The sequence below is a fragment of the Scyliorhinus torazame genome, chromosome 2 (assembly GCF_047496885.1).
Source record: "Scyliorhinus torazame isolate Kashiwa2021f chromosome 2, sScyTor2.1, whole genome shotgun sequence".
In the NCBI taxonomy this organism is placed as follows: domain Eukaryota; kingdom Metazoa; phylum Chordata; class Chondrichthyes; order Carcharhiniformes; family Scyliorhinidae; genus Scyliorhinus; species Scyliorhinus torazame.
In genome coordinates this window covers 28168332-28192120 of record NC_092708.1, presented here as the reverse complement: position 1 = coordinate 28192120, position 23789 = coordinate 28168332, and the positions used below count along the sequence as shown (strand labels likewise).

General features: G+C 49.9%; 1 protein-coding gene across 3 annotated transcripts in view; it reads right to left on the bottom strand.

Moving 5' to 3' along the window:
* Positions 1–23789, bottom strand: part of sema5ba (sema domain, seven thrombospondin repeats (type 1 and type 1-like), transmembrane domain (TM) and short cytoplasmic domain, (semaphorin) 5Ba) — a 563950-nt gene that overhangs the window by 124479 nt on the left and 415682 nt on the right. For 2 of the 3 annotated variants that reach the window (XM_072469907.1, XM_072469915.1), the window contains 2 exons: positions 23364–23572; positions 18544–20159 (listed from right to left, as the gene is read on the bottom strand). In XM_072469907.1, the coding sequence (XP_072326008.1) occupies positions 20007–20159; positions 23364–23572 (362 nt within the window). In that variant the 3' untranslated portion in view covers positions 18544–20006. Of the gene's footprint in view, positions 1–18543; positions 20160–23363; positions 23573–23789 lie in introns of those variants that run through there. The other variant, XM_072469924.1, reaches the window with a different exon arrangement.

Here is a 23789-nt window from a genome sequence, read left to right as displayed (position 1 = left end):
CTTTCTGCCTAGCTCCCTGAACTCCTGCTGCAGGACCTCATGCCCCTTCCTGCCTATGTCGTTAGTACCAATATGTACAACGACCTCTGCCTGTTTGCCCTCCCCCTTCAGGATGCCCTCTACCCGTTCGGAGACATCCTGGACCCTGGCACCAGGGAGGCAACATACCATCCTGGAGTCTCTTTCACGTCCACAGTAGCGCCTATCTGTGCCCCTGACTATAGAGTCCCCTATTACTATTACTCTTCTGCGCTTTGACCCTCCCTTCTGAACATCAGAGCCAGCCGTGGTGCCACTGCTCTGGCTGCTGCTGTTTTCCCCTGATAGGCTATCCCCCCCGACAGTATCCAAAGGGATGTACCTGTTCGAGAGGGGGACAACCACAGGGGATTCCTGCACTGACTGCCTGCTTTTCTGGTGGTCACCCATTTCTCTGCCTGCACCTTGGGTGTGACCACATTTATATAACTGTGATCTATGACGCTTTCCGCCACCTGCATGCTCCTAAGTGCATCCAACTACTGCTCCAACCGAACCATGTGGTCTGTGAGGAGCTCCAGTTGGGTGCACTTTCTGCAGATGAAGCCACCCGGGATGCTGGAAGCCCTCCTGACCTGCCACATCTCACAGTCAGAGCACTGCACCCCTCTAATTGACATTGCGTCAATTAATTAGTAAATTAAATTAAAACGTTTTTTAAAAAAGTTACTGTTAACTATATGTTTCCTGGCACTAGATTTCTACTATAAATGTGAAAGCTAAATACAGTACTCTCCGATCTCTGGCTTAGATACCCCTCTAAATTATAATTAAGTAATTATGTTTAATTAGTTACCAATGCTTAATTTAGTGTAGATCCCCAACCAGTCATTCAGGTCACAGCTTTTCTGTGATGTCACTTCAGCCCCCCCCCCCCCCCCCCCCCGCCCCACACACACAATTTGAAAAGGTAATAAAAGTAAAAATGAGTAAAAATCACTTACTTACCTTCCTACCTTCTGAGTGTCTTAGATGTTCTCAGGTTCTCTCCCTGACAGAGACTGCTCCTCCTCCTCCGAACGGCTCCCGAAACTAGGCCGCGATGTTTTTAAATCTCCGCTCCGACTCGCAGCTCCCGCGCTTTTTAAATCTCCGCTCCGACTCGCAGCTCCCGCTCTTTTTAAATCTCCCAAGGGCACATAGTTTGGATGTTGAATAAAAGCTAAATACAGTACTCTCCGATCTCTGGCTTAGATACCCCTCTAAATTATAATTAAGTAATTATGTTTAATTAGTTACCAATGCTTAATTTTTTAAATTTAGTGTAGATCCCCAACCAGCCAATCAGGTCACAGCTTTTCTGTGATGTGACCTCAGAGAAGATGACTCTTTTCTCTCCTTACAGATGCTACAAAACCTGCTGAGATTTTCCAGCATTTTCTCTTTCGTTACCGCGAAATGTTGTGTTTTTCGCCTGGGTCAAGAAGGTCTGGCAAGACATTATCGCACAAGTGAAAAGCGGATTCTTGTCACCATCTTAGCACAGCCAGGACGGATCTCCTACACCGTCCAAACCTGAGACTATGTAATATGGAGGAAGCACGCAGATCAATTTCTGGCGACTAGAACTAATCTGCCAGAGGCAGGACTGAGAGAGAGTCCAAACGCAGCTGTGCCAAGAGACAACCTGCACCTTCCCGAGAACCTGGCACTATACAAACCTATTGGAGAAACCAGCACCTCAATTGTGAATCAAACACCGAGTCAACCTCAGATCACTACGTCGACGGCGGTCAAGATAACCACTGCGCGGTGCAGTATTTAGCACTGCTGCCTCACGACGCTGAGGACCCAGATTCGATCCCGGCCCTGGGTCACTGTCCATGTGGAGTTTGCACATTCTCCCCGTGTCTCCGTGGGTCTCAGCCCCACAACCCAAAAAGATGTGCAGGGTAGGTGGATTAGCCACGCTAAATTGCCCCTTAATTGGGAAAAAAAATAATTGGGTACTCTTAAATTTTTTTTTTTTAAATAACCCGTGACAAGACAAACAGCAAGCGAAACACATCATATAATATAATAATCTTTATTAGTGTCACAAGTAGGCTTACATTAACAACTGCAATGAAGTTACTGTGAAAATCCCCTCGCTGCCACACTCCGATGCCTGTTCGGGTACATGGAGGGAGGATTCAGAATGTCCAAATTACCTAGCAACACATCTTTCGGGACTTGTGGGAGGGAACCGGAGCACCCGGAGGAAACCCACGCAGACGCGGGGAGAACGCCCAGACTCCGCACAGACCGTGACCCAAGCCGGGAATCGATACCATGACCCTGGTGCTGTGAAGCAACAATGCTAACCACTGTGCTACCGTGCCGCCCATAAGTGTTTAACGGCTTAAGTGATTAAGTGTAATTTTATTTTTATTCCCCATTTCTTAATAAAGATTTACTTTACTATAAAATCATCACAAGTAGTCAGGGACATCATTTTTGGATTTCAAACCTAGTTTACAAATTCCAAATGCAACCATGAGGGCAGTTGTTTCAAGATTCCCTTGACATTCAGCCAATTGGCCTGCACCTGCATTTATAAGTCACATGAGCACCATTCCATCCTACCTCATGTCAACCCACCAGCCTATCCTCCTATTCTTCCCCCCACGCATGTATCGATCTAGCTTCTCCTTAACTGCATCTATAGTATGTGTCTCACCCACTCCCCGTGGTAGCAATCCCACATTCTGTGCCCTGGTTTTGGACACCCCCATAAGGGATATAATTTTCCCTAATTCTACATCATTCAACCTCTCCAAGCCTCATGTTTTCTCTACAATGTGCAACATCTTCCCTATAGCTTGGCGTGCAAAATCACCACCCAGTATTGCAACCAAATTGTTAGGTCTGCTAAAGCTTTGACCTTAGTCCTCAACTCCATTATGCTATTCCTCTTGCCATCAAATATCATATCCAATTAGCTCTTTTTTGATAAAAGCAAATTAATACGGATGCTGGAATCTGAAACAATAACAGAAAATACTGGGCAATCTCAGCAAGTCTGACAGTATCTGTGGAGAGAGAAGGGAGGTAACGTTTCGAGTCGGGATGCCTCCTTGTCGAAGGTCTTTTTTGATGCTCACCTCCAACTGATGTGCGATTGCTAATCTATTTCAATTAGAGAAAACCTGAGCGCATGCACTGTCTCAGGAGATGAAGACAAATGCACACAGGGCTAAATCGCTGGCTTTTAAAGCAGACCAAGGCAGGCCAGCAGCACGTTTCAATTCCCGTACCAGCCTCCCTGAACAGGCGCCGGAATGTGGCGACTAGGGGCTTTTCACGGTAACTTCATTTGAAGCCTACTTGTGACAATAAGCGATTTTCATTTCATTTCACTGCAACAGCTCATTGCAGCTAATCTTTGCCATCCCAGGTCGGGATTCTCTGACCCCCCCCCCAGCGATTCTTTGGACCCTGATTGGCCGAGTGGCCGTCCAGTTTTGGCCCGTCCAGTCTTGGCCAGTCCTGCCGGCGTGAATTACTCAGCTCACGCACGGCGGCACCTGGCACATGAATACACGGGGGCGTGGGAGGATCCGACCTGGTGGGGAGGGGGGGGATTCGACCCGGGGGGGGGGCCTACCGCTCCTGCGGGTAGGGTGTTTCCTTGGGGGCTTTCTTTCCTCTGCGCCGGGCCCCTGTAGGGCTCCGCCATATTGCCCGAGGGCCAGCGGGAAGAAGAGAACCCCCGTGCATGCGCGGAAATACAACCGACCGGTCTGCGCATGCGCGGAAATACATCGGCTGTTCCGCGCATGCACGAGATCATGCCGGCCGTTCCACACAGGCGCGAACTCGTGCCAGCCCTTGGTCACCGGCTGGAGCAGCGGGGACGGCTCTGGCAGCAACCTAGCCCCCTAGAAAGGTGGGAATTCCTCACCTTGGGGGGGGGGGCCGTTGACGCCGGAGTCATTGGCGCCAGTTTTCCCACCAGCATGGGGACATAGCCCCATTTTCAGAGCATCCCACCCTGTGTGTCAGACATGAAAAGAAAAATCATTTTGTCTGCAAGAAAAACACTTGCTTTGGTTGCGGATGAAGCGTTAGTGGCACACACACACACACACACACACACACACACCACATTGGTTTCCTCGTGGTCCTCCCAGCGTCAGCCTCGGCTTTGGAACTCAGTCACTAACTTAGGTCTTTCAATTTTTTATCCTGGATTGATGATAAATTGCAGAATAGATAAATAGTTCAGTAGTTACTTTCTCATTCTAACGACTTTGCTCTCTTCCGACTCAACCATTCCAACGTTCACCTGGCCGGTCTCCAATCTCCCGTCGTTCATGAACTGGAATCCAACCGGAAACTTTGCCAAATCTTCCAATTGGCACCAAGCCCTATTCCCCGATCACCACTGTGCACCCTATGCTGCATTGCCTTCTCATCCACCAACACCACAAATCTTTGGGTTCCCGTATCTCTGTAGCCTCTTTCCCCTACGATATCGCAATCAAATATGCATGCCGCCGTGACCGAGTGGTTAAGGCGGTGGACTAGAAATCCAACAGGGTAGCCGCACATGATCGAATCCTGCCGACTACGTGTTTCTCTATTTCAATTCCAAAATTTGGCTAAGGGCCTTGGAGGCAGATTGTGTCTTACATGAAATGATAACCTATACCTTTCAACAACGAAGTTGCTTTTCAAGGGAAGCGTGGTGGCGCCAAAGGTTAGCACTGCTGCCTCACAGTGCCAGGGCTGAGAGTTCAATTCTGACCTTGGGTGACTGTGCGGAGTTTAAAAAAATTTTTTTTTAGAGTACCCAAATATAAATATTTTTTCCAATTAACGGGCAATTAACGTGGCCAATCCACCTTTGGGTTGTGGGGGTGAAATCCACACAGACAAGGGGAGAATGTGCAACCTCCACATGGACAATGGCCCAGGTCCGGGAATTGAACCCGGGTCCTCAGTGCCGCAGTCCCAGTGCTATCCACTGCGCCACATGCCGCCCCTGACTGTGCGGAGTTTGCACGTTCTCTCCGTGTCTGCGTGGGTTTCCTCCGGGTGCTCCGGTTTCCTCCCACAGCCCAAAGATGTACAGGGTAGGTGCATTGGCCACATTAAAATTAGTGTCCAGAAATTAGGTGGAGTTACGGGGTTTAGGTAGGGGAGTGGGCCCAGATAGGGTGCTCTTTCGGAGGGTCGATGCAGATTTGATTGGCCGAATGGCCTCCTTCTAGCCTTTGTGCAACCTAGAGCACATTCTCCCCGTGTCTGCGTGGGGTTCCTCCGGTATCCACCCACAGTCCAAAGACGTGCAGGTTAGATGGATTGGCCATGATAAATTGCCCTTAGTGGCCAAAAAGGTTAAGAGGGGTTATTGGGTTACGGGGATAGGGTGGAAGTGAGTTCTTAAGTGGGTCGGTGCAGACTCGATGGGCCGAATGGCCTCCTTCTGCACTGTATGTTCTATGTTCTACATTTTGGTCACTTGTCCCGGTGTCTCCTTCTTTGACTCGGTGTCACAATGCTGAAGGTGCTATGTAAATGCAAATTGATGCTATACAGGATCAGAGAATAACGCTTTGTTTTATTTTCTTTTTAAAAATAAAGTTAGAGTACCCAATTCGTATTTTCCAATTAAGGGGCAATTTAACGTGGCCAATCCACCTAACCTGCACGTTTTAGAAAGTTTTACTTTCTAACAAGGGCTGAATGCCAAAGCCAAAATATTCAAGCAGCAGTATTTAGCAGTACTGCAGCTGGAGAAAGAGGTTTGGAGTACCTATTGCCCGACATCCTGACGTCAATTCAGCTGCTGAGGGGCAGCACGGCGGCGCAGTGGATAGCACTGCTGCCTCACGGCACCGAGGTCCCAGGTTCAATTCTGGGTCGCTGTCCGTGTGGAGTTTGCACATTCTCACCGTGTTTGCGTGGGTTTCATCCCCACAACCCAAAGGTGTATTGGCCACACTAAATCGCCCCTTAATTGGAAAAAATGAATTGGGTACTCGAAATTTAAAAAAAGATTCAGCTACTGTAAGGAGGGAAGCTGAGCTACCAAACCCTCCAGAGCCGCCCTGGAGTCAGTGAGAATGACAGATTAATCTCCAGCTCACTGACATCAGAGCAAACTCAACGGAACATTTTCTTTGTATGTTCCGGAATTATTTTTAAGATCATATAGAACAGAAGGAGGCCATTTACCTGGAGTATATGTGCTGGCTTTCTGAAAGAGCTATCCCATTAGTCGCACCCCCCCCAGCTCCTTCACCATCGCCCTGCTATTTTCTCCCCCCCCCCTTCAAACAATTATCCAATTTTCTTTGGTAAGTTATTACTGAATCTGCCTTCCACTGCCCTTTCAGGCAGCGTCTTCCAGATCGTAACAGCTCGCTGCGTTGTGTCTCCTCAGCTTCTTGTAGCAATCATCTTAAATCTGTGTCCTCTGGTTTCCGGCCTTGCTGCCAATGGGAATAGTTTTTCCTTATTTGCACTATTTTTCTTTGTTCGTTCTCGTGATTTTGGAAATTGAGGGAGGTTGAAAATGTTTCTTTTACTGTCAAGTCAAGAATCATCTTTGGGTTGACTTCCTTCATTCGAAACCTGAATTAGTTCAGATTTACTACATATAAACTTAGGTCACAATAGCCTAAACCTAGGCTGGCTACAGTCTAAAGTCGATAAAATGGTGTGAAAAATAAGATGTATCACAGAATAATAAATACATGGGGCGAAATTCTCCCCCAACGGCGCGATGTCCGCCGACTGGCGCCAAAAACGGCGCCAATCAGACGGGCATCGCGCCGGCCCAAAGGTGCGGAATGCTCCGCATCTTTGGGGGCCGAGCCCCAACATTGAGGGGCTAGGCCGACGCCGGAGGGATTTCCGCCCCGCTCGCTGGCGGAAATGGCGTTTGTTGCCCCGCCAGCTGGCGCGGAAATGCGGCGCATGCGCGGGAGCGTCAGCGGCTGCCGACGGTTTCCCGCGCATGCGCAGTGGGGAGAGTCACTTCCGCCTCCGCCATGGTGGAGACCGTGGCGGAGGCGGAAGGGAAAGAGTGCCCCCATGGCACGGGCCCGCCCGCGGATCGGTGGGCCCCGATCGCCGGCCAGGCCACCGTGGGGGCACCCCCCGGGGTCAGATCGCCCCGCACCCCCCCCCAGGACCCCGGAGCCCACCCACGCCGCCTTGTCCCGCCGGTAAATACCAGCTTTGATTTACGCCGGCGGGACAGGCAATTTCTGGGCGGGACTTCGGCCCATACGGGCCGGAGAATTGAGCGGGGGTTCCCGCCATCCGGCGCGGCCCGATTCCCGCCCCCGCCCAATCTCCGGTACCGGAGACTTCGGTGGGGGCGGGGGCGGGATTCACGGCGGCCAACGGCCATTCTCCGACCCGGCGGGGGGTCGGAGAATGACGCCCCATGGTACCTATGATACATTTCTTGTTGACATGCTCACTACAAAAACCGCAAGGTAAACAGCCCAGGCGAACGTCTATTTTTAAAATAAATTTAGAGTACCAATTCATTTTTTCCAATTAAGAGGCAATTTAGCATGGCCAATCCACCTAAGCTGCACACCTTTTGGGTTACATAGACATAGAAGATGGGAGCAGGAGGAGGCCTTTCGGCCCTTCGAGCCTGCTCCGCCATTCATCACGATCTTGGCTGATCATCCAACTCAATAGCCTAATCCTGCTTTCTCCCCAGAGCCTTTGATCCCATTCTCCCCAAGTGCCATATCTAGCCGCCTCTTGAATATATTCAATGTTTTAGCATCAACTACTTCCTGTGGTAATGAATTCCACAGGCTCACCACTCTTTGGGTGAAGAAATATTTCCTTATCTCTGTCCGAAATGGTTTACCCTGAGCCTCAGGCTGTCACCCCTGGTTCTGGACACCCCCACCATCGGGAACATCTTCCCTGCATCTACCCTGTCTGGTCCTGTTAGAATTTTATAAGTCTCTATGAGCTCCCTCCTCATTCGTCTGAAAATGCGCAAACACCATACGGACAGTGACCCGGGGCCAGGGTCTAACCCGGGACCTCAGCACCGTGAGGCGGCAGTGCTGACCACTGTGCCACCCTACCGACAAGCATCTAGACTTCCCACGCTACAGGGACATGAGGTTCAATCAAAGTGCAGGTTTTGGATGTGTCCAGTAAAGGATACTCAACCTGTTTTTGGGTAATAAGGGGTTTGGCCATTTTCCGATCGGTGCAGGAGAGGGAGGGAAAGGGAGCGTGGGTGAACGATGGAGGGGAGAGGTGTGGGGGGAGGAATGGGTGGTTAGCCACCACATGACAAATTTAATTCTTACTCAAGTCTGTTAGAGATCTGAAATCTCGTCTTGATTATTTTATACTGTGCCTCTTGTCATCAAATCCAGTGTCGCATTAACTTTGTGCTACTTTTGTGTGAGGAAATTCCCTGGAATGCGTTCAACCAGATTGACAGATCTTGAGGTGCAGGAGCTAATTGGCTCTCCACAGCTTGGGGAGTGAAGTGGAAGATAATATGGCTGTCCTCTTCTGTCCATCCTTACGCTGTGACTGACGCCTGTAAGTCAGCCTCTTCGGGAGAGACAAGGCAAAAAGCACACACGGGAACAGTAGAGGAAGAGTTTCAATTTAGCATCTCCTCGGAATGGTTTATTCTGTAATATCTTTTGCAATGTACAATATACAAAAAATACATAGAATAACAAAAAAATACAATTCACAGTGTCTACAGAGGCAGTGATTACTCTCTATGCCACAGTTTACCGACAGTACCATAATTTAAATTGCATAGGAAGGTGCGAGAACCTTCAAAAACAACTCCTCCGACTCACCAGCGTCTCTGTGATGCCAAAAATTGGAGCAGCATAGCCCATTTAGAGAACCATAGATCTGTTTCTTCCAGGTTTATAATTGACAGACTGGTGGGCAATATTGTTTGGTACGGTTAAGAGTTGACAATCTTCAGGGGTATTATAGCTACGTGGACAGATACAGCCCCAAAGATCAATGCAGTGGATTCCCATGACTGGGCGCACCTTCCAACCTACCAGTGCCAACCATATGGCACAGTACCTATCAGTGGATTCTGTTCTGCACTGGGCTTCATACCACTGAAATGGTTATGAGTTGGCTCAGGGTGGACACGGGGGCACAATTTTAAACTAAGCAACTGGGTTTTAGGCCAGCAGGATTGGGCGGAATGCCACGCTTACGTCCATTCTGCTGGATATTTCTCTCAGGTTTTCAATGGGGAGTAAAATGGAGCAGGGGATCAAAAACCAGGGTCGCACAAATTAGTAGTCTCCTGGTACTATGTTGTGTTAGGTACACTGGTCTAACATTGGCTGCAACTGGATGCAGCTTAGAACAGAAAGATACTCCAGACCTTGAAATTAGTTCAATCAGGTTTATTGAACTAATAGCACAGTTAGCACAGTTCTCTGTGAGTTCGACGCTCTGCTAATTTAAGTGTGGTTACTCTGTCTGACTGAACCAGACTAGCTCTTAGCCACGTGGTGGACGTGTGAGATTGTAACAGCACCCTTGACTGACTCACTCTGTAGATGTTCATCAGTGGAAAGAGGCGGAGTGTGAGTGCCTCGTGTCTTTCATAGTCAGATCCCACCCCTGAGTGTCCTGCCTGCTTATTGGTCATGTCCTGTTCTCTATGTCCATTAGCTGCTTGTCTGTATATCATTATGTGTGAGTCTGCATATCGTGACAGCACCTAATCCTGTCAGCTTCCCAATCAGTGGGTTAGGTTAAAGTGGCAACCCCGCCCATTTCCTGCCCATAACGTCAGCCCCTGGCTCAGCCCATGTGCCAATATTAGATCCTGAATGCCTCGTGCCTCCTCCTGGCTGCCTAAGAAAAAAAGCACAAACTGACTTTGGGCCTTTGTTACCCGTGTGGTCTGAAGAGATTGCCTGTTGGCCCAGCGAACATTCACACGCACGCTCGCCAGCCATAATGTTGAGGACTGCATGTATTTCAGGCTACGGCAGGACCAATCGGACGCCTGCCTCAGAAGTCGGCTGCAATCAGTCACAGGGTTGGACAATCTCACAAAGAGTGCCTGCAAAATATATGTTTCGGAGGGCAGTGATTGATTTTAAAAAGAAGTGGGGAATACACAGTGCTGCTTATTTGTTCAGTTTAAAGGCTTCCTTCCTAAAGGAGGGATATTTGTTGGAATTGGTTCAATTGGGATGTTTTTCCTTTCCCCTCCCCCACCCCCATTCCTGCACAGCTCACTGGGAATTTTAATAATGGTCCAGTCTTGAATTTTCAGTAACATGCATCAGTAGAGGCACAGCCTGTTACCCATGTCTTAATGAATCAGTTTCAGCTCTGTGCAATGCTTAATGACCGAGTTCCGCCTGGTCCAGTGAGAAACCTGTTCCCTGCTCAAAGATGAAGCCCCTTGACCCAAGGATGAACGTGTCTACTAGCAAGCTCACCTCTGAAACCCCACTGCTACCATTGAGGACATGTCACAGCGGCACCTTTTGGTCTGGGAAGGCACACTCTCCCCGTGTACCATTGTAATGCTGCACTTGTATTCGCTGGGCGGCACGGTGGCACAGTGGTTAGCACTACTACCACACAGTGCCAGGGACCCAGGTTCGATTCCGATCTCACGTGACTGTCTGTGCGGAGTTTGCACGTTCTCCCTGTGCCTGCGTGGGTTTCCTCCGGGTGCTCCGCTTTCCTCCCACGGTCCAAAGATGCGCAGGTTAGGTGGATTGGCCGTGCTAAATTGCCTCTTAGTGTCCAAAAGATTAGGTGGGGTTACAGGGGAGTGGGCCCATGTAGGGTGCTCTTTCAGAGGGTCGGTGCAGACTCGATGGGCCAAATGGCCTCCTTCTGCACTGTAGGGATTCTATGGATACACTTAATGGCAATAGAAGCAGTTCAGGGGCCAGTGGGGTGCTTGGCTTGCTGTCATTGTTAAATTTATTCTTTCATGGGATGTGGCGCGTTGCTGGCAAGAACGAATTGCCCTTGAAGTGATGGGCTATTTCAGAGGGAAGTTAAGAGTCACATGTAGGCCAGGCCAGGTAAAGCCAGCAGATTTCCCTCCAGAAAGGATATCAGGGGACCAGCTAGGATTCTATGACGATCGATGATAGTTGCCATGATCACCATTACTGAGACTAGCTTTATATTCCAGATTTAATTCATTTTAATTCAAATTCCACCAGCTGCCGCAGTGGGATTTGAACCTGTGTCCCCAGAGCGTTGGCCTGGGACTCTGGATTACTAGTCCAGTGAGCTCTTCACCTGGGACAGGCAGGTGTGGGGAAGTTCTCACCTGCGAACCGAGGCAAAAGAATTGCTTCTCAGAATCTCAGGCCGCCTTTGGCAAGCTGCTTTGGAAAGTCCCAAAGACAAGGGCACATTTATATCCTGTCATTCCCACCCCACAGCTGGGTGGACACTGTGACTCCTGAGACAGAGAGAAAGGGGAGGAAACTGAAACCATATCCCAAAATAACTTGAGATTTGCATTTACATAGCACCTTTCATGACATCCCAAGACGTTTTACAGCCAATGCAGCCTTTTTTATTTAAAAGCGTAGATGCCATTTTCATGCAGGAATCGCAGCAGTCAATTTGCGCACAGCAAGCTCCCACAAACGCCAACGTGGCAATATCAGATAATCTGTTTGCTGGTGATGCTGGTTTAGGGATAAATATTGGCCAGGACACCAGGGAGGGATCCCCTGAAAGAGCGGGCAATGGATCAATTTGGTGCACCTGAGCGGGCAGACAGGGCCTCATCCGACAGTGTGACAATTCTTCAGCACTGCGATGGAGCATCAGCCCGGGTTTGGTGTACATTTTGGGAATGAACACCCGGGGCGGGATTCTCCACAAATGGGGCGATGCCCCCATACCAGTGTAAAAACGCTGGCGTTTCCCTCTTGACTTTTTGAAGGATTCTCCTACCTGCAGGGGGCTGGCAGGGCCCCGATGTGCTTCTCGCAGCTCTGGCTGCGGATATGGGACCCCGCACTTCCGGTCGGGAGTCCGAGCATGCGCACGGCGGAGGCATCCAAAATGTAGGCCCCCCCCCCCCCCCCGGAGATGGCGCGCGGATCCGAGCCGCCCGATCGCTGCCCCGACCGCCCATGAGGCCTCCCCCACTGCTCGATCCCCCCCGTCAGGGTGGCCGTGGACTGAGTCCGCAGCCGCCACCCGAAGATCCCGACAGGCAATACGTGGTTAGAACCATACCGTCGGGAAGTTGGCCAGTTTTGCACGGAGAATCGCTGGGGGCGGGGGGGGAGCACTGTCAATGGCCCCCCGCCCCCAGCCGTGCCGTGTAATCCGTGGGCGAGCGCTTCTCCGGTCCAGGAGCGGCGCAGGCCACGATCCCCGCGTAAAAATGGATTCTCCGACCCCGCGCCAAATGCGGTTTTGGCACGGGCTGCGGAGGATCCAGCCCCACGTCTCTGACGCGCCTCTCCCCATAATCATTTTTAAAAAGAGAAAAATCCTGGGGAAAAAACCCCAATAAAAATACATTTATTTAAAGAAAGCTGTGCTCACAATTCAACAACTTTAACGAATGCAGAATGTAATTCCCTTGGCAATAACTGGCCAGGATTGATCAATGTCAGCAGCAATTGGTTACAGTGCTCCCTGGGCTCTAGACACAGCTTCTAATTGATTACTACCCCATTCCTGTCATTGCCACGCAATGCCAAGTACAAGTCCCTATAGCAAAGCAGTAGTAAGCAGTAGTTTTACAAGGCCTCTTAACCTTGGTTTTCTGGCTCCTGCAATGACAATATGAGGGCACCGCTCCATTAGCCGGCCAGGTCTCTCACCTGGTCTGGGTTGTTATCATCATAACTAATGTCTTAAAGTGGAAAAACATCACCTTTTTACGTTGGATGCCAAGTCCATCATCAGGAAGGCTACTGGCCAAGGATAAGTTTGTAAAAAAAAATAATAATTATTATAATCATTTTAATATTGCTGTGTGATCGGCTGCCCTTTGATCTCCTTTTTACTTTCCTGCAATCCAAATCTTTGAAGGGCTTTACTGGTGGGGTAAGGAACAACCCTCCAGTTCCGACCCCTTTCATTTTAACCGTGCCTGCTCCACTGGGAATGGGAATGTGTTCGGGATGGGGGCACCCAGGTTACTTCCCTCCCGATTATAGTCTCTACGGACCCACCCCCCCCCCACAAATCCACTTTGCACTGGGGGTTGTGTGTGGGCGGAGAGGTTGAAATGGGAAGGGCCTTGGCATTTGCTTCAAGAACTTTGGAACCTCATCCAGTTTAAAGTGGTGTGTAGGGCTCCTATGAGGGTGGCGAGGATGAGTAGATTCTTTGCGAGGGAAAGGATAGGTGAGGGCGGTGTGTGTGTGTGTTGGGGGATGGGGGGGGCGTTAATCACGTCCGCATATTCTGGGAGTGCCCAAGACTGAAGGAGGTTCTCGGACGTGATGTCCGACGTGCTGGGTGTGAAGGTGGCTCCGAGTCCAGAGGTGGCGATATTTGGGATTTGGGGTGTCGGAAGACCCGGGAGTCCAGGGGTTGAACCCAGGGGATGAGCGAGGCCAATGTTTTGACCTTTGTCTCCCTGATAGCCTGGAGATGGATTTTGCTCGGGTGAGGGACTCGGAGCCGCCGAAAGCGGGAGTGTGGGTGAGCGACCTGACCTGGAAGAATTCCTGAGGCTGGAAAAGGTCAAGTTGGCTCTGAGGGGGTCGGCAGAGGGGTTCACCCAGAGGTGGCAGCCGTTTATCGATTTCTTTAAGGAGGATTGAGGGAGTCAGCGTGTGTGTGTGTGTGGGGGGGGGGTTGTTGGGGAGAGGTAAGGGGGTTAAAACGGGGAAGGTGAGATGTGGTGGGGGGTTGGCGTCAGGGGGGCAGGCGAGGTCTGTTGTTCTGCTGCCCTTATTTTTTGTGTGTATATGTGAATAAAATATTTTCCGAAAAAAAAAGAACCCCTGGTAGGTTGTAACCACAGAGACTTTACTCCCTGCCCCCAACCCCGTCCGCCACCATCGCCCTCGTCGCAACACACCACTTTCCCACAGCCAATCACGGGGCAAGCAAACACTTCACAACCCCATCGATTGGCTGATTCTCAACTTCAGTCACATGGCCTTTCCTTCCCGTTCCCGATGCGTTTTTGTAAAATTTAGAACTAATGAGCAACAGTTTTCAAAGGACATAAAGGAAGCGCGCCATCTTTCTCATACCCCCGCCATCTTTCTCATACCCCCGCCATCTTTCTCATACTCCCGCCATCTTTCTCCGTACCCCCGCCATCTTTCTCATACCCCCGCCATCTTTCTCATACCCCCGCCATCTTTCACCTGTCCTCAATCCCCAAAGACTTCAGCACAGTGTGTGGAGGGCGAGGAACCCCGAGAGCTCCACGCCGCGTGACCAAGGTCGCTGATGGAACGTGCACCATTGGGAAGTGGAGCACAACAACTCAACACATTTCATATGGAAGCCGGCAGGCTGACAGGACCTCAAAACCCATCAGTTTGTTAGCCAATCTCCTTTGGGTGGGAGGACTGATAAATCATGGCCATCTCACTAATAATTGGCATCAATACGATTCTAATGACAAATCTCATATTTACAAAAACATCTGCTTGTTCCACAGTTTAAAAAAATAAGGCTATTCTGAACGGCCTGAACTACTCAAGGTCCATTTGCATTTAATCTTCCGAAAAATTCATCACACTGTTATCACCTACATACAAAGGAGCTTCCAGTCAGCACAATACTAGCCCGAGATAGACTATCTTTCAGTCGGCTGAGAGGCCCCATTCATAAACATGCCCTTTTAAACTCGCAGTTTCATGACATTGGTTACAAGGGGAAATACCGAAGAGGCAGTTTTGTTTTGCTTTACTCCTTTTGGCCATTTTTGGCGGCCTGGTCTGTTTGGGCCTACCTGTCATTGTGTGTTGGTCGGACTGTTTAATAACGCTCTGGCTCTCCTATATTACCTACGGCACAACGCTGACTGACTTCACTGGCTTCATCACCATGCCCAAAGGCTGTAAAAGGCACTGTATAGATTCAATTTGTTTCTGCGTGTTGGTTAATAATCCCTCCCATCCCTTCCAAACAGCGAGCAGCTCATGGCTCCACAACAGTCAGCTTCCCTCCGTTACTCTGACCAAGTTGCGGGTTTTCAGGGGGGCGGTGATTTCCCCTTTTCGAAGAAGCACATCGCATCGGAGATCAACCGTCTCTTCGTCAAACCCTCATGCATGCTTTCCAATCGCGGAGTCAATGCAAATGTGCGAGAGGACCATGGCTGGTTCCACCTCCTCAAGTCAGGTTAATGACATGCAATTGTTACTCTGGCTGAGGTGAGCCCATTCAATAGGCTTTCCTAATAGGCAGTGCACTTACCAAGGGAAAAAGATCTAACATAGAACATACAATGCCCATCGAGCCTGCACCGACCCACTTAAGCCCTCAATTTCACCCTATCCCCATAAACCAATAACCCCTCCTAACCCTTTTGGACACTAAGGCCAATTTATCATGGCCAATCTACCTAACTTGCGCGTCTTTGGACTGTGGGAGGAAACCGGAGCACACGGAGGAAACCCACGCAAACACGGGAAGAACGTGAAGACTCCGCACAGACGGTGACCCAGCATGGAATCGAACCTGGGACCCTGGCGCTGTGAAGCCGCCGTGCTAACCACTATGCTACCGTGCTGCCCCACGGATCAGCGTTAATTAGCATGGGTACTACATGGTGAAGGAATGAGTAAAAGGGGTGAGCACTACAGGGTTCATTGGGTGCGGCCTCTGGTAGCCAAGCTTCACAGCGCTAGGGACCTGGGTTCGATTCCCGGCTTGGGTCACTGTCTGTGAGGAGTCTGCACATTCTCCCCGTGTGTGCGTGGGTTTCCTCCGGGTGCTCCGGTTTCCTCCCACAGTCCAAAGATGTGCGGGTTAGGTTGATTGGCCATGCTAAATTGTCCTTAGTGTCCAAAAAGGTTAGGTGGGGTTACTGGGTTACGGGAACTGGGTGGAGATGTGGGCTTAAGTAGGGTGCTCTTTCCAAGGGCTGGTGCAGACTCGATGGGCTGAATGGCCTCCTTCTGCACTGTAAATTCCACGATTCTATGATACTCGGGGGATACATCTTCAAATCTCACCATGGCAGCTGGTGGGATTTTAAATTCAATTAATAAAGCTAGTCCCATTGATAGTGACCATGACAACTATCATCGATTGTTGTTAAATACCCAATAATGCCCTTTAGGGAAGGAAATCTGCCATCCTTACCCGGTCTGGCCTACGTGTGACTCCAGACCCCACAGCAATGTGGCTGACTCTTAACTGCCCTCTGCTGTTAAGCAGGCCACTTGGTTCAAGGGTAATAGGGACTGGGTAACAAATGCTGGCTTTGCCAGCAACAGCCACATTCCCGTGAAGGAACCATTCCGTCAGATCATGGCGGATCCTCATCCTAACTCTGCATATCCGCTTTTGTCTCAAATCCGTTACTACCTTAGGGTGACAAAAATCCAGGGGAAGGGAAGTCACCAGCCAGACAAAAAAATTCAACTTCTACAATTACAACTTCTGTTTATGTGGCGCCTTTAAAACTTACCCACATCCACTTCCCAGGGGTGTTATCGAAACAAAATTTCACACCGAATCGCGTGGAGAGGCACGAGGACAGGCGCCAAAAACATTTGGCCAAAGAGGTAGATTTTAAAGATCGTCTTATAGGGGGTGTGGGGGGTGGTGGCGAGAGAGAGAGCGTCAAAGAAGTCGAAAGGCTGAGGGAGGGAATTCCAGAGTTTGGGTGCTGGCAAATTCTAGATGAGCGCAATTCTAGAATTGTCAAATTCTAGATGAGCGCGAGAACAGAATTGGAGGAGTGCAGAGACCATGGATCGTTGCCCGAGAGGGTGGTGGAGGATGGCACTCTTTAAGAAGCACCTTGCCGAGCACATAAATTGCCAAGGCATAGTAGGCTATGGCTAGTTCTGGTAAATGGGATTTGTGTAGATTGGTGGCGGCATTGTGGCAGAGTGGTTAGCACTGCTGCCTCGCAGCTCCAGGGACCCAGGTTCAATTCCGGCCTCTGGTGACTGCCTGTGTGGAGTTTGCCCCGTGTCTGTGTGGGTTTCCTCCGGGTGCTCCGGTTTCCTCCCACAGTCCAAAGATGTGCAGGTTGGGTGGATTGGCCACGCTAAATTGACCCTTAGTGTCCAAAGCGTTAGGTAGGGTTACTGGGTTACAAGGATAGGGTGGAAGCGTGGGCTTAAGTAGGATGCGTTATCCAAGGGCCGGTGTTGGCTCAATAGGCCGAATGGCCTCCTTCTGCACTGTTGGGATTCTAAACATGGATGGCTGAACAACCTAGTTCTGTGTTGCATGGGTCTATGGCGGTAGGGCTAGAGGATGTTACTAAGATAGGGTGGGAGTGAAACAGCGGCAAGATTTGAAAACAGGCAGTGACTTGTTCCTTGTCCAGATAACCTTGGAAACCCATTCACGCACACATACATGTATTATTCAGGAAGACCGACCAAACAGCTCCCCCAAGTGCACCTGAATGTATTTGGGTCCTGGGCTATTAGTTTAAACCAGCAACTCTTAGCTCTGGGACTGCGGCGCTGAGGATCCGGGTCCGAATCCCGGCCCTGGGTCACTGTCCATGTGGAGTTTGCACATTCTCCCCGTGTCTGCGTGGGCTTCACCCCCACAACCCTAAGATGTGCAGGTTAGATGGATTGGCCACGCTAAATTGCCCTGGCAGCTGTGTTGTAAAAGACAGGAGTTTCAGTAAAAGGAGTGCAGACCATCACCATGTGATGGTACGTGATTCTTTTAGCTTTTTACATGGACGTCAGTGCAGGTAACCTTATAGCTATCTTTGCATGCATGCACTCTCAACACATCATCCAGGGATTATGGGGAACCCCAGTTGGTTGATCTATTTATATGAAGTTTGGTTTTCATTATCTTCGATGGACGGAAATGCAGGTTTGATCGCAATTGGCAGCAGGAGATTGGGAAGGCAGGGGAACCAGCAGGGTGCGAGTGCAGCGTCCCAACGTAACAATGCACAGTCACGCTTTTAAGTCATGCGTGCATCGGCCAACCTCGCAACCGACATCAAACACGAACAGCATTCCCCAGGAGGCCAAAGAAAATGAGCAGAGGCGACCCAAGAACTTTATTCACAGGGAGCTGTTCGCTTGAGCTCTGGACACTGACCAGTTCTGACATGTCTTTCAGTAAACTTTGAACAGTTTCCGCTGAGCTCGCCAGGACAAGGGCAGCACAGGAATAAAGGGAAGTGGTTTGCTTTTCTACTCAAATATCTCATCACTTCGGAGAGCAAGTGGCGTGTTCCAGTTCATATTACACGAGGACGCATCTGAACCTATCTCAGGCAGAGCTCCCCCCCCCCCCCCCCCCCCTTCCCCCCACCACCACTAAACACAGCCAACACCCTGTTCTTCACTCTTTGTTGATAAGCCCCCCCCCCCCCCCCCCCCCCCCCCCCCCCCCAGCCACCCACCATCCTGACTTGGAACTGAACCGCCGTGCCCTCGCTGTTGCTGGGTCCAACTCCTGGAACTCTCACCCTAACAGGCACCAAGGGCGTACCTACACCACATGGACTGCAGAGGTTCAAGAAGGCGACACCTTCTCAAGAGCAACTGGGAATTGGCAATGAATGCTGACCTAGCCAGCGAAGCCCACATTTCATGGAAGAATTTTAAAAAAATATTCAGATGTTGAGCTTAAACCAGGGCAGTATAACTACGAGGATCTCATATTTCAGTGACATTGGCATCTGCAAAACTCTCCACTGTTACAGGCGATGGCTCCTCTGCCCACTTCTTCATCACACTTGCATTCTTGGACAATTCTTTCCAGACACACTTTCCAATGGAACAGGCAAAATGATGGTGCAGCTCACATCGGCCGATAATAAACACACGAAGCAGCCAAACCATCCAAACTGAGGGCGAAGTCGCATCAAATTAATAGAGTTGAACTATCGAAGGACTCGCTCCGAATTACCTTAACAGTTGCTTGATGATTGAAGGGATTTCAAGTCTAACTAAACTCGGGACCACTGTTTGCCCACGTTTAGCATTTTTAGGTTGCTCTCCGTACAAAATTTCATCAATTCATCGAAAGTGCAGAATTTCCAATTTTGGGAATGCAAGTCAGGACCAAAATAGAAAAGAAGAAAGGCTGAAGCTACGCAAAATAAACTAATCAGTTTTTTAAAAATCAAGAACATTTTGATGGGGGTTTTTTTTTTGAACGGTTGATAAGGTGAAGGAGATGAAGGAGGTTGGGAGGAGACTTAAGAGGAGCACAAGTAACGTCATGGAATTGTTTGGAGCAAATGGCCTGTGTCTGTGCTCTAAATACAATGTGAGACTATGTTTTGCTACTGTTAGGCTCCATAAGGTACACATCGGAAAATTAATACTGCAGGAGGGAATAGAAAAAATAACGTTCGAATGACAATAAAAAATAGCATCCCCTCAGTAGCGAAGGAGTATTCCTGTATCCAGATGCGATGGTCATATTCTCGAAACCACCTCTGTGAAGAAATCCTCAGCAAATCTAGTTTCACAGAGACAACACGTTGCTGTGGCAACCATTGTTATGTTCTTCCACCGTGGTGGCCATTTTGTTTCCGCCATGTTTGTCAATTTTTTTTTCCTGCCCGAATGTGAAGCTCAGTCTCTCTCGCCAGGGAGTCTCTTAAGAAAAGAAAAAAATCCGTTGCTTTGTTTTTTTTTATAAGTCACGAGCAAGTCTCGATGGCTGGACCGTGGATCTTGAAGAAGTGCAAATCGTTAATGAAGGACCCCACAAAAAATTTGGACTGTGATTGGCTGATGCTATGACTCGACTACGGGTGTTGCTATGATTCTGGTGCGTCTTCAGGCGGAATCCATTCTGGTTTGTTTCTAAGCACCGTCTCCAGGGGAGGTTCGCTCGGATGGGTTTTAGGTGTAGGTTCTGCCAGGTGAGGAGTCAGGCCGGTAGTCATATTTATTCAGGGTGGTGGGGTAATACGTTGTGGTGTACACATTTGTCTGCTGTAGAGAGGAGAAGTAGTTGCTCCGGTCATCGGGAATCAAATTGTTTTTGTTCAGTGTCTGGGGTAAAAGAAAAGAGCCAAATAAGTGTTTTAGGTTCAAAGCAACATCAGGCAATTTAAACAAATTGCTTCTTAGAACATACAGTGCAGAAGGAGGCCATTCGGCCCATCGAGTCTGCACCGGCTCTTGGAAAGAGCACCCCACTTAAGCCCATGCCTCCACCCTATCCCCGTAACCCAGTAACCCCACCCAACCTTTTTTTTTGGACACTCTAGGGCAATTTAGCACGGCCAATCCACCTAACCTGCACGTCTTTGGACTGTGGGAGGAAACCGGAGCACCCGGGGGAAACCCATGCAGACACGAGGAGAACTTGCAGACTCCGCACAGTGACCCAAGCCGGGAATCGAACCTGGGACCCTGGAGCTGTGAAGCAACTGTGCTAACCACTATGCTACCGTGCTTAAATCTTGGCCGATTTAAGAAAAGAAAAGATAAAGAATTTGCATTTATCTAGCGCCACGGAGTGCCCCGCAGCCAATGATGCACCATTGATGGGTAGCGGCCATTGAGATGTAGGCCAAGGCATTTTATGCACAGCAATATCCCAGAAGCAGTGAGCTCAATGGCCAGAAGATCTGCTTTTTGAGGGGTAAACGAGAAGTCCCTTGCTCTTCTTCAAGTGCCACCTGTGGGGGCGCTCAGTTTAATCTCTCAGCCGAGAGACGGCGCCTCCGGCAGTGCAGCACTCCCTCGGTACAGGCACCGGTGGCGTCAACCCCATAACCAGAGGTGGGGCTGGTGGAGTGGGGAGGGGGGTGGGGGGGGGGTTGCTGTGGTGGACGCAGTGCTCACAGAACCCACATGTCCCCATTGAGAGCTCACTGACCCATCCAGGCTGCCCGAAGGTTACCAGAACCCTCTGCTTATCTGTAATAAGTCCGCACAGCTAATTATTCCTCCATAATACATTTACAATGCGCAGTGCATTAATCTATAAAACCCATCACGCTGGAGACACGATTAGCGCAGGAATTTTATATTAAGCCTGGCTTGTAGCCAATGAAGATAAGCCTTCAGTTTCAACAAAGCATAAATCAGATTTGATTATAAACAGGATCATTGAAAGCAATCTCCACTCTCCCCCACCGGCGCGCGAACAAAAAGCACATTATTCAGAATGTCCAATTCACCTAACAAGCAAGTCTTTCGGGACTTGTGGGAGGAAACTGGAGCGCCCGGAGGAGACCCACGCAGACACGGGGAGAACGTGCAGATTCCGCACAGACCGTGACCCAAGCTGGAATCGAACCTGGGATCCTGGCGCTGTGAAGCGACAGTGCTAGTATGAACAGTCTGATTTATTTTCACCAATTTTGTAGAATCTCACATGCACAGAAACGAGGCCATTAATAGAACATAGAACATACAGTACAGAAGGAGGCCATTCGGCCCATCGAGTCTGCACCGACCCACTTAAGCCCTCACTCCCACCCTATCCCCGTAACCCAATAACCCCTCCTAACCTTTTTGGTCTCTATGGGCCAATCCACCTAACCTGCACGTCTTTGGACTGTGGGAGGAAACCGGAGCACCCGGACGAAACCCACGCACACACGGGGAGAACGTGCAGACTCCGCACCGACAGTGACCCAGCGGGGAATCGAACCTGGGACCCTGGCGCTGTGAAGCTACAGTGCTATCCACTTGTGCTACCGTGCTGCCCACTAAACCAGAACATAGAACATACAGTGCAGAAGGAGACCATTCGGCCCATTGAGTCTGCACCGACCCACTTAAGCCCTCACTTCCACCCTATCCCCGTAACTCAATAACCCCTCCTAACCATTTTGGTCACTAAGGGCAATTTATCACGGCCAATCCACCTAACCTGCACGTCTTTGGACTGTGGGAGGAAACCGGAGCACCCGGAGGAAACCCACGCACTCACGGGGAGGACGTGCAGACTCCGCACAGACAGTGACCCAACGGGGAATCGAACCTGGGACCCTGGAGTTGCGAAGCCACAGTGCTACACATTGTGCGACCATGCTGCCAAGAGCCCAATCTTTGCCCTTTGAAAGAGCCATCTGATTGGTTCCACTGCTGCTGTTCTTTCCCCCTATTTCCTTCTCCTGGAGTTCTCCACCTGATGGCAGGCCCTTGGCGGTTATGTGCGAATCCCGGCAAAGTGGTCTCATTTTTCTTTTTCGCTTTATTGGCACGATGAGGTGGCAGATCCCGAGGTCACCCTTAGCTGGAATGGGGACAGAATCTCCATGCTGTTGGCATCAATCTGATCCACAAACTAACCATCGAAGAGCACTGAGCTACCTGGGCCCTCCGATAGCCCACCCCTTTCCCTCCGATAGCCCACCTCTGGTTTGCGTAGCTGTAAATGGCCTGAATGTTCCTGTGGCAGCCGTGTACGAGGGAGGTTTTGCAGGATTGTGGAATGCCATACTGAAATGGAGTCCCCACCCACCTGTTTGTCTTTTCCCTTGCTCCGCCTGCCGTTGACGACTCATCCTGTGCCACCACGCCATAAACATGCCTGGGGCGAGGAGATCCTTTTAACGCAATGAGTGGTAATGGGCTGGAACTCGTTGCTCACGAGAGTGGGTGGAAGCGGAAGCGATGAATGATTTGGAAAGGAACTTGGGTGAGGACGAGGGACATAAACTTGCAGAGCCAAGGGGCTAGAGCAGGGGGGAAGGGGACTGACTCGATGGCCCTACAGAGAGTCAGCACGGAGTTAATGGGCTGGATGGTCTCCTCTGTTCTTGTAACGACTCGGGCTTGTCAAGGCACACAGCACCAAACAACAATTTTACGGGGTCTGAGCGAGCAATTGATATTTGATTTGTTTTGAAGTTTTTAAAAAGTTTTTTTTTGAGTACCCAATTATTTTTTTCCAATTAAGGGGCAATTTAGCTTGGCCAATCCACCTGACTTGCACATTTTTGTTTGGATTGTGGGGGCGAGACTCACGCAGACACGGGGAGAATGAGCAAACTCCACACGGACAGCGACCCGGGGCCGGGATCGAACCTCGCACCTCAGCGCCGTGAGGCAGCAGTGCTAACCACTGCGCCACCGTGCTGCCCGCAATTGATATTTATTCGCCAAGAGCCACATTTCAGTACACGAGAAACAGCCGAGGAGAAGAGGAAAATGACAGTTTCAAAACCATCTAATTCACCCTAATTAACGTACACGTAAATTGAGAAAAAAAATCAACAAAGTTCAAAACACCCGTACCTTGATCTCCATGGGGTTGTAGAGTTCGTTCTTGTTACTCTGACCGCTGCCTTTGTAATTCAAGTGATTGGGGGTGGTTGGATGAATGACTGTAGATTCCTGAGACTGCCTGTGGCACCGCTGGCAATATACATAGATCAGCAGGGTGATGAGGGTGGCACCCAGGAAGCAGGAGACTCCGGTGGCAATCAGATGGTAGACGCTAAAGGCTGGGTGAATAAATGGTCAGGAACTTCAGAGAGGCAGCAGATTTAAAGTCACAACCTTCAAACTACACTGGAGCACAGCTCAGACGTGCTGTCATTGAGCTGTGGTTCATCCAACACCCAATATATTCAATGGCCCAACATCCACAGCTCAATGGGGAAGAGAATTTCCAAACACTAATGACCCTTCCGAGGAAAGAAATTCCTCCACAACTCCACC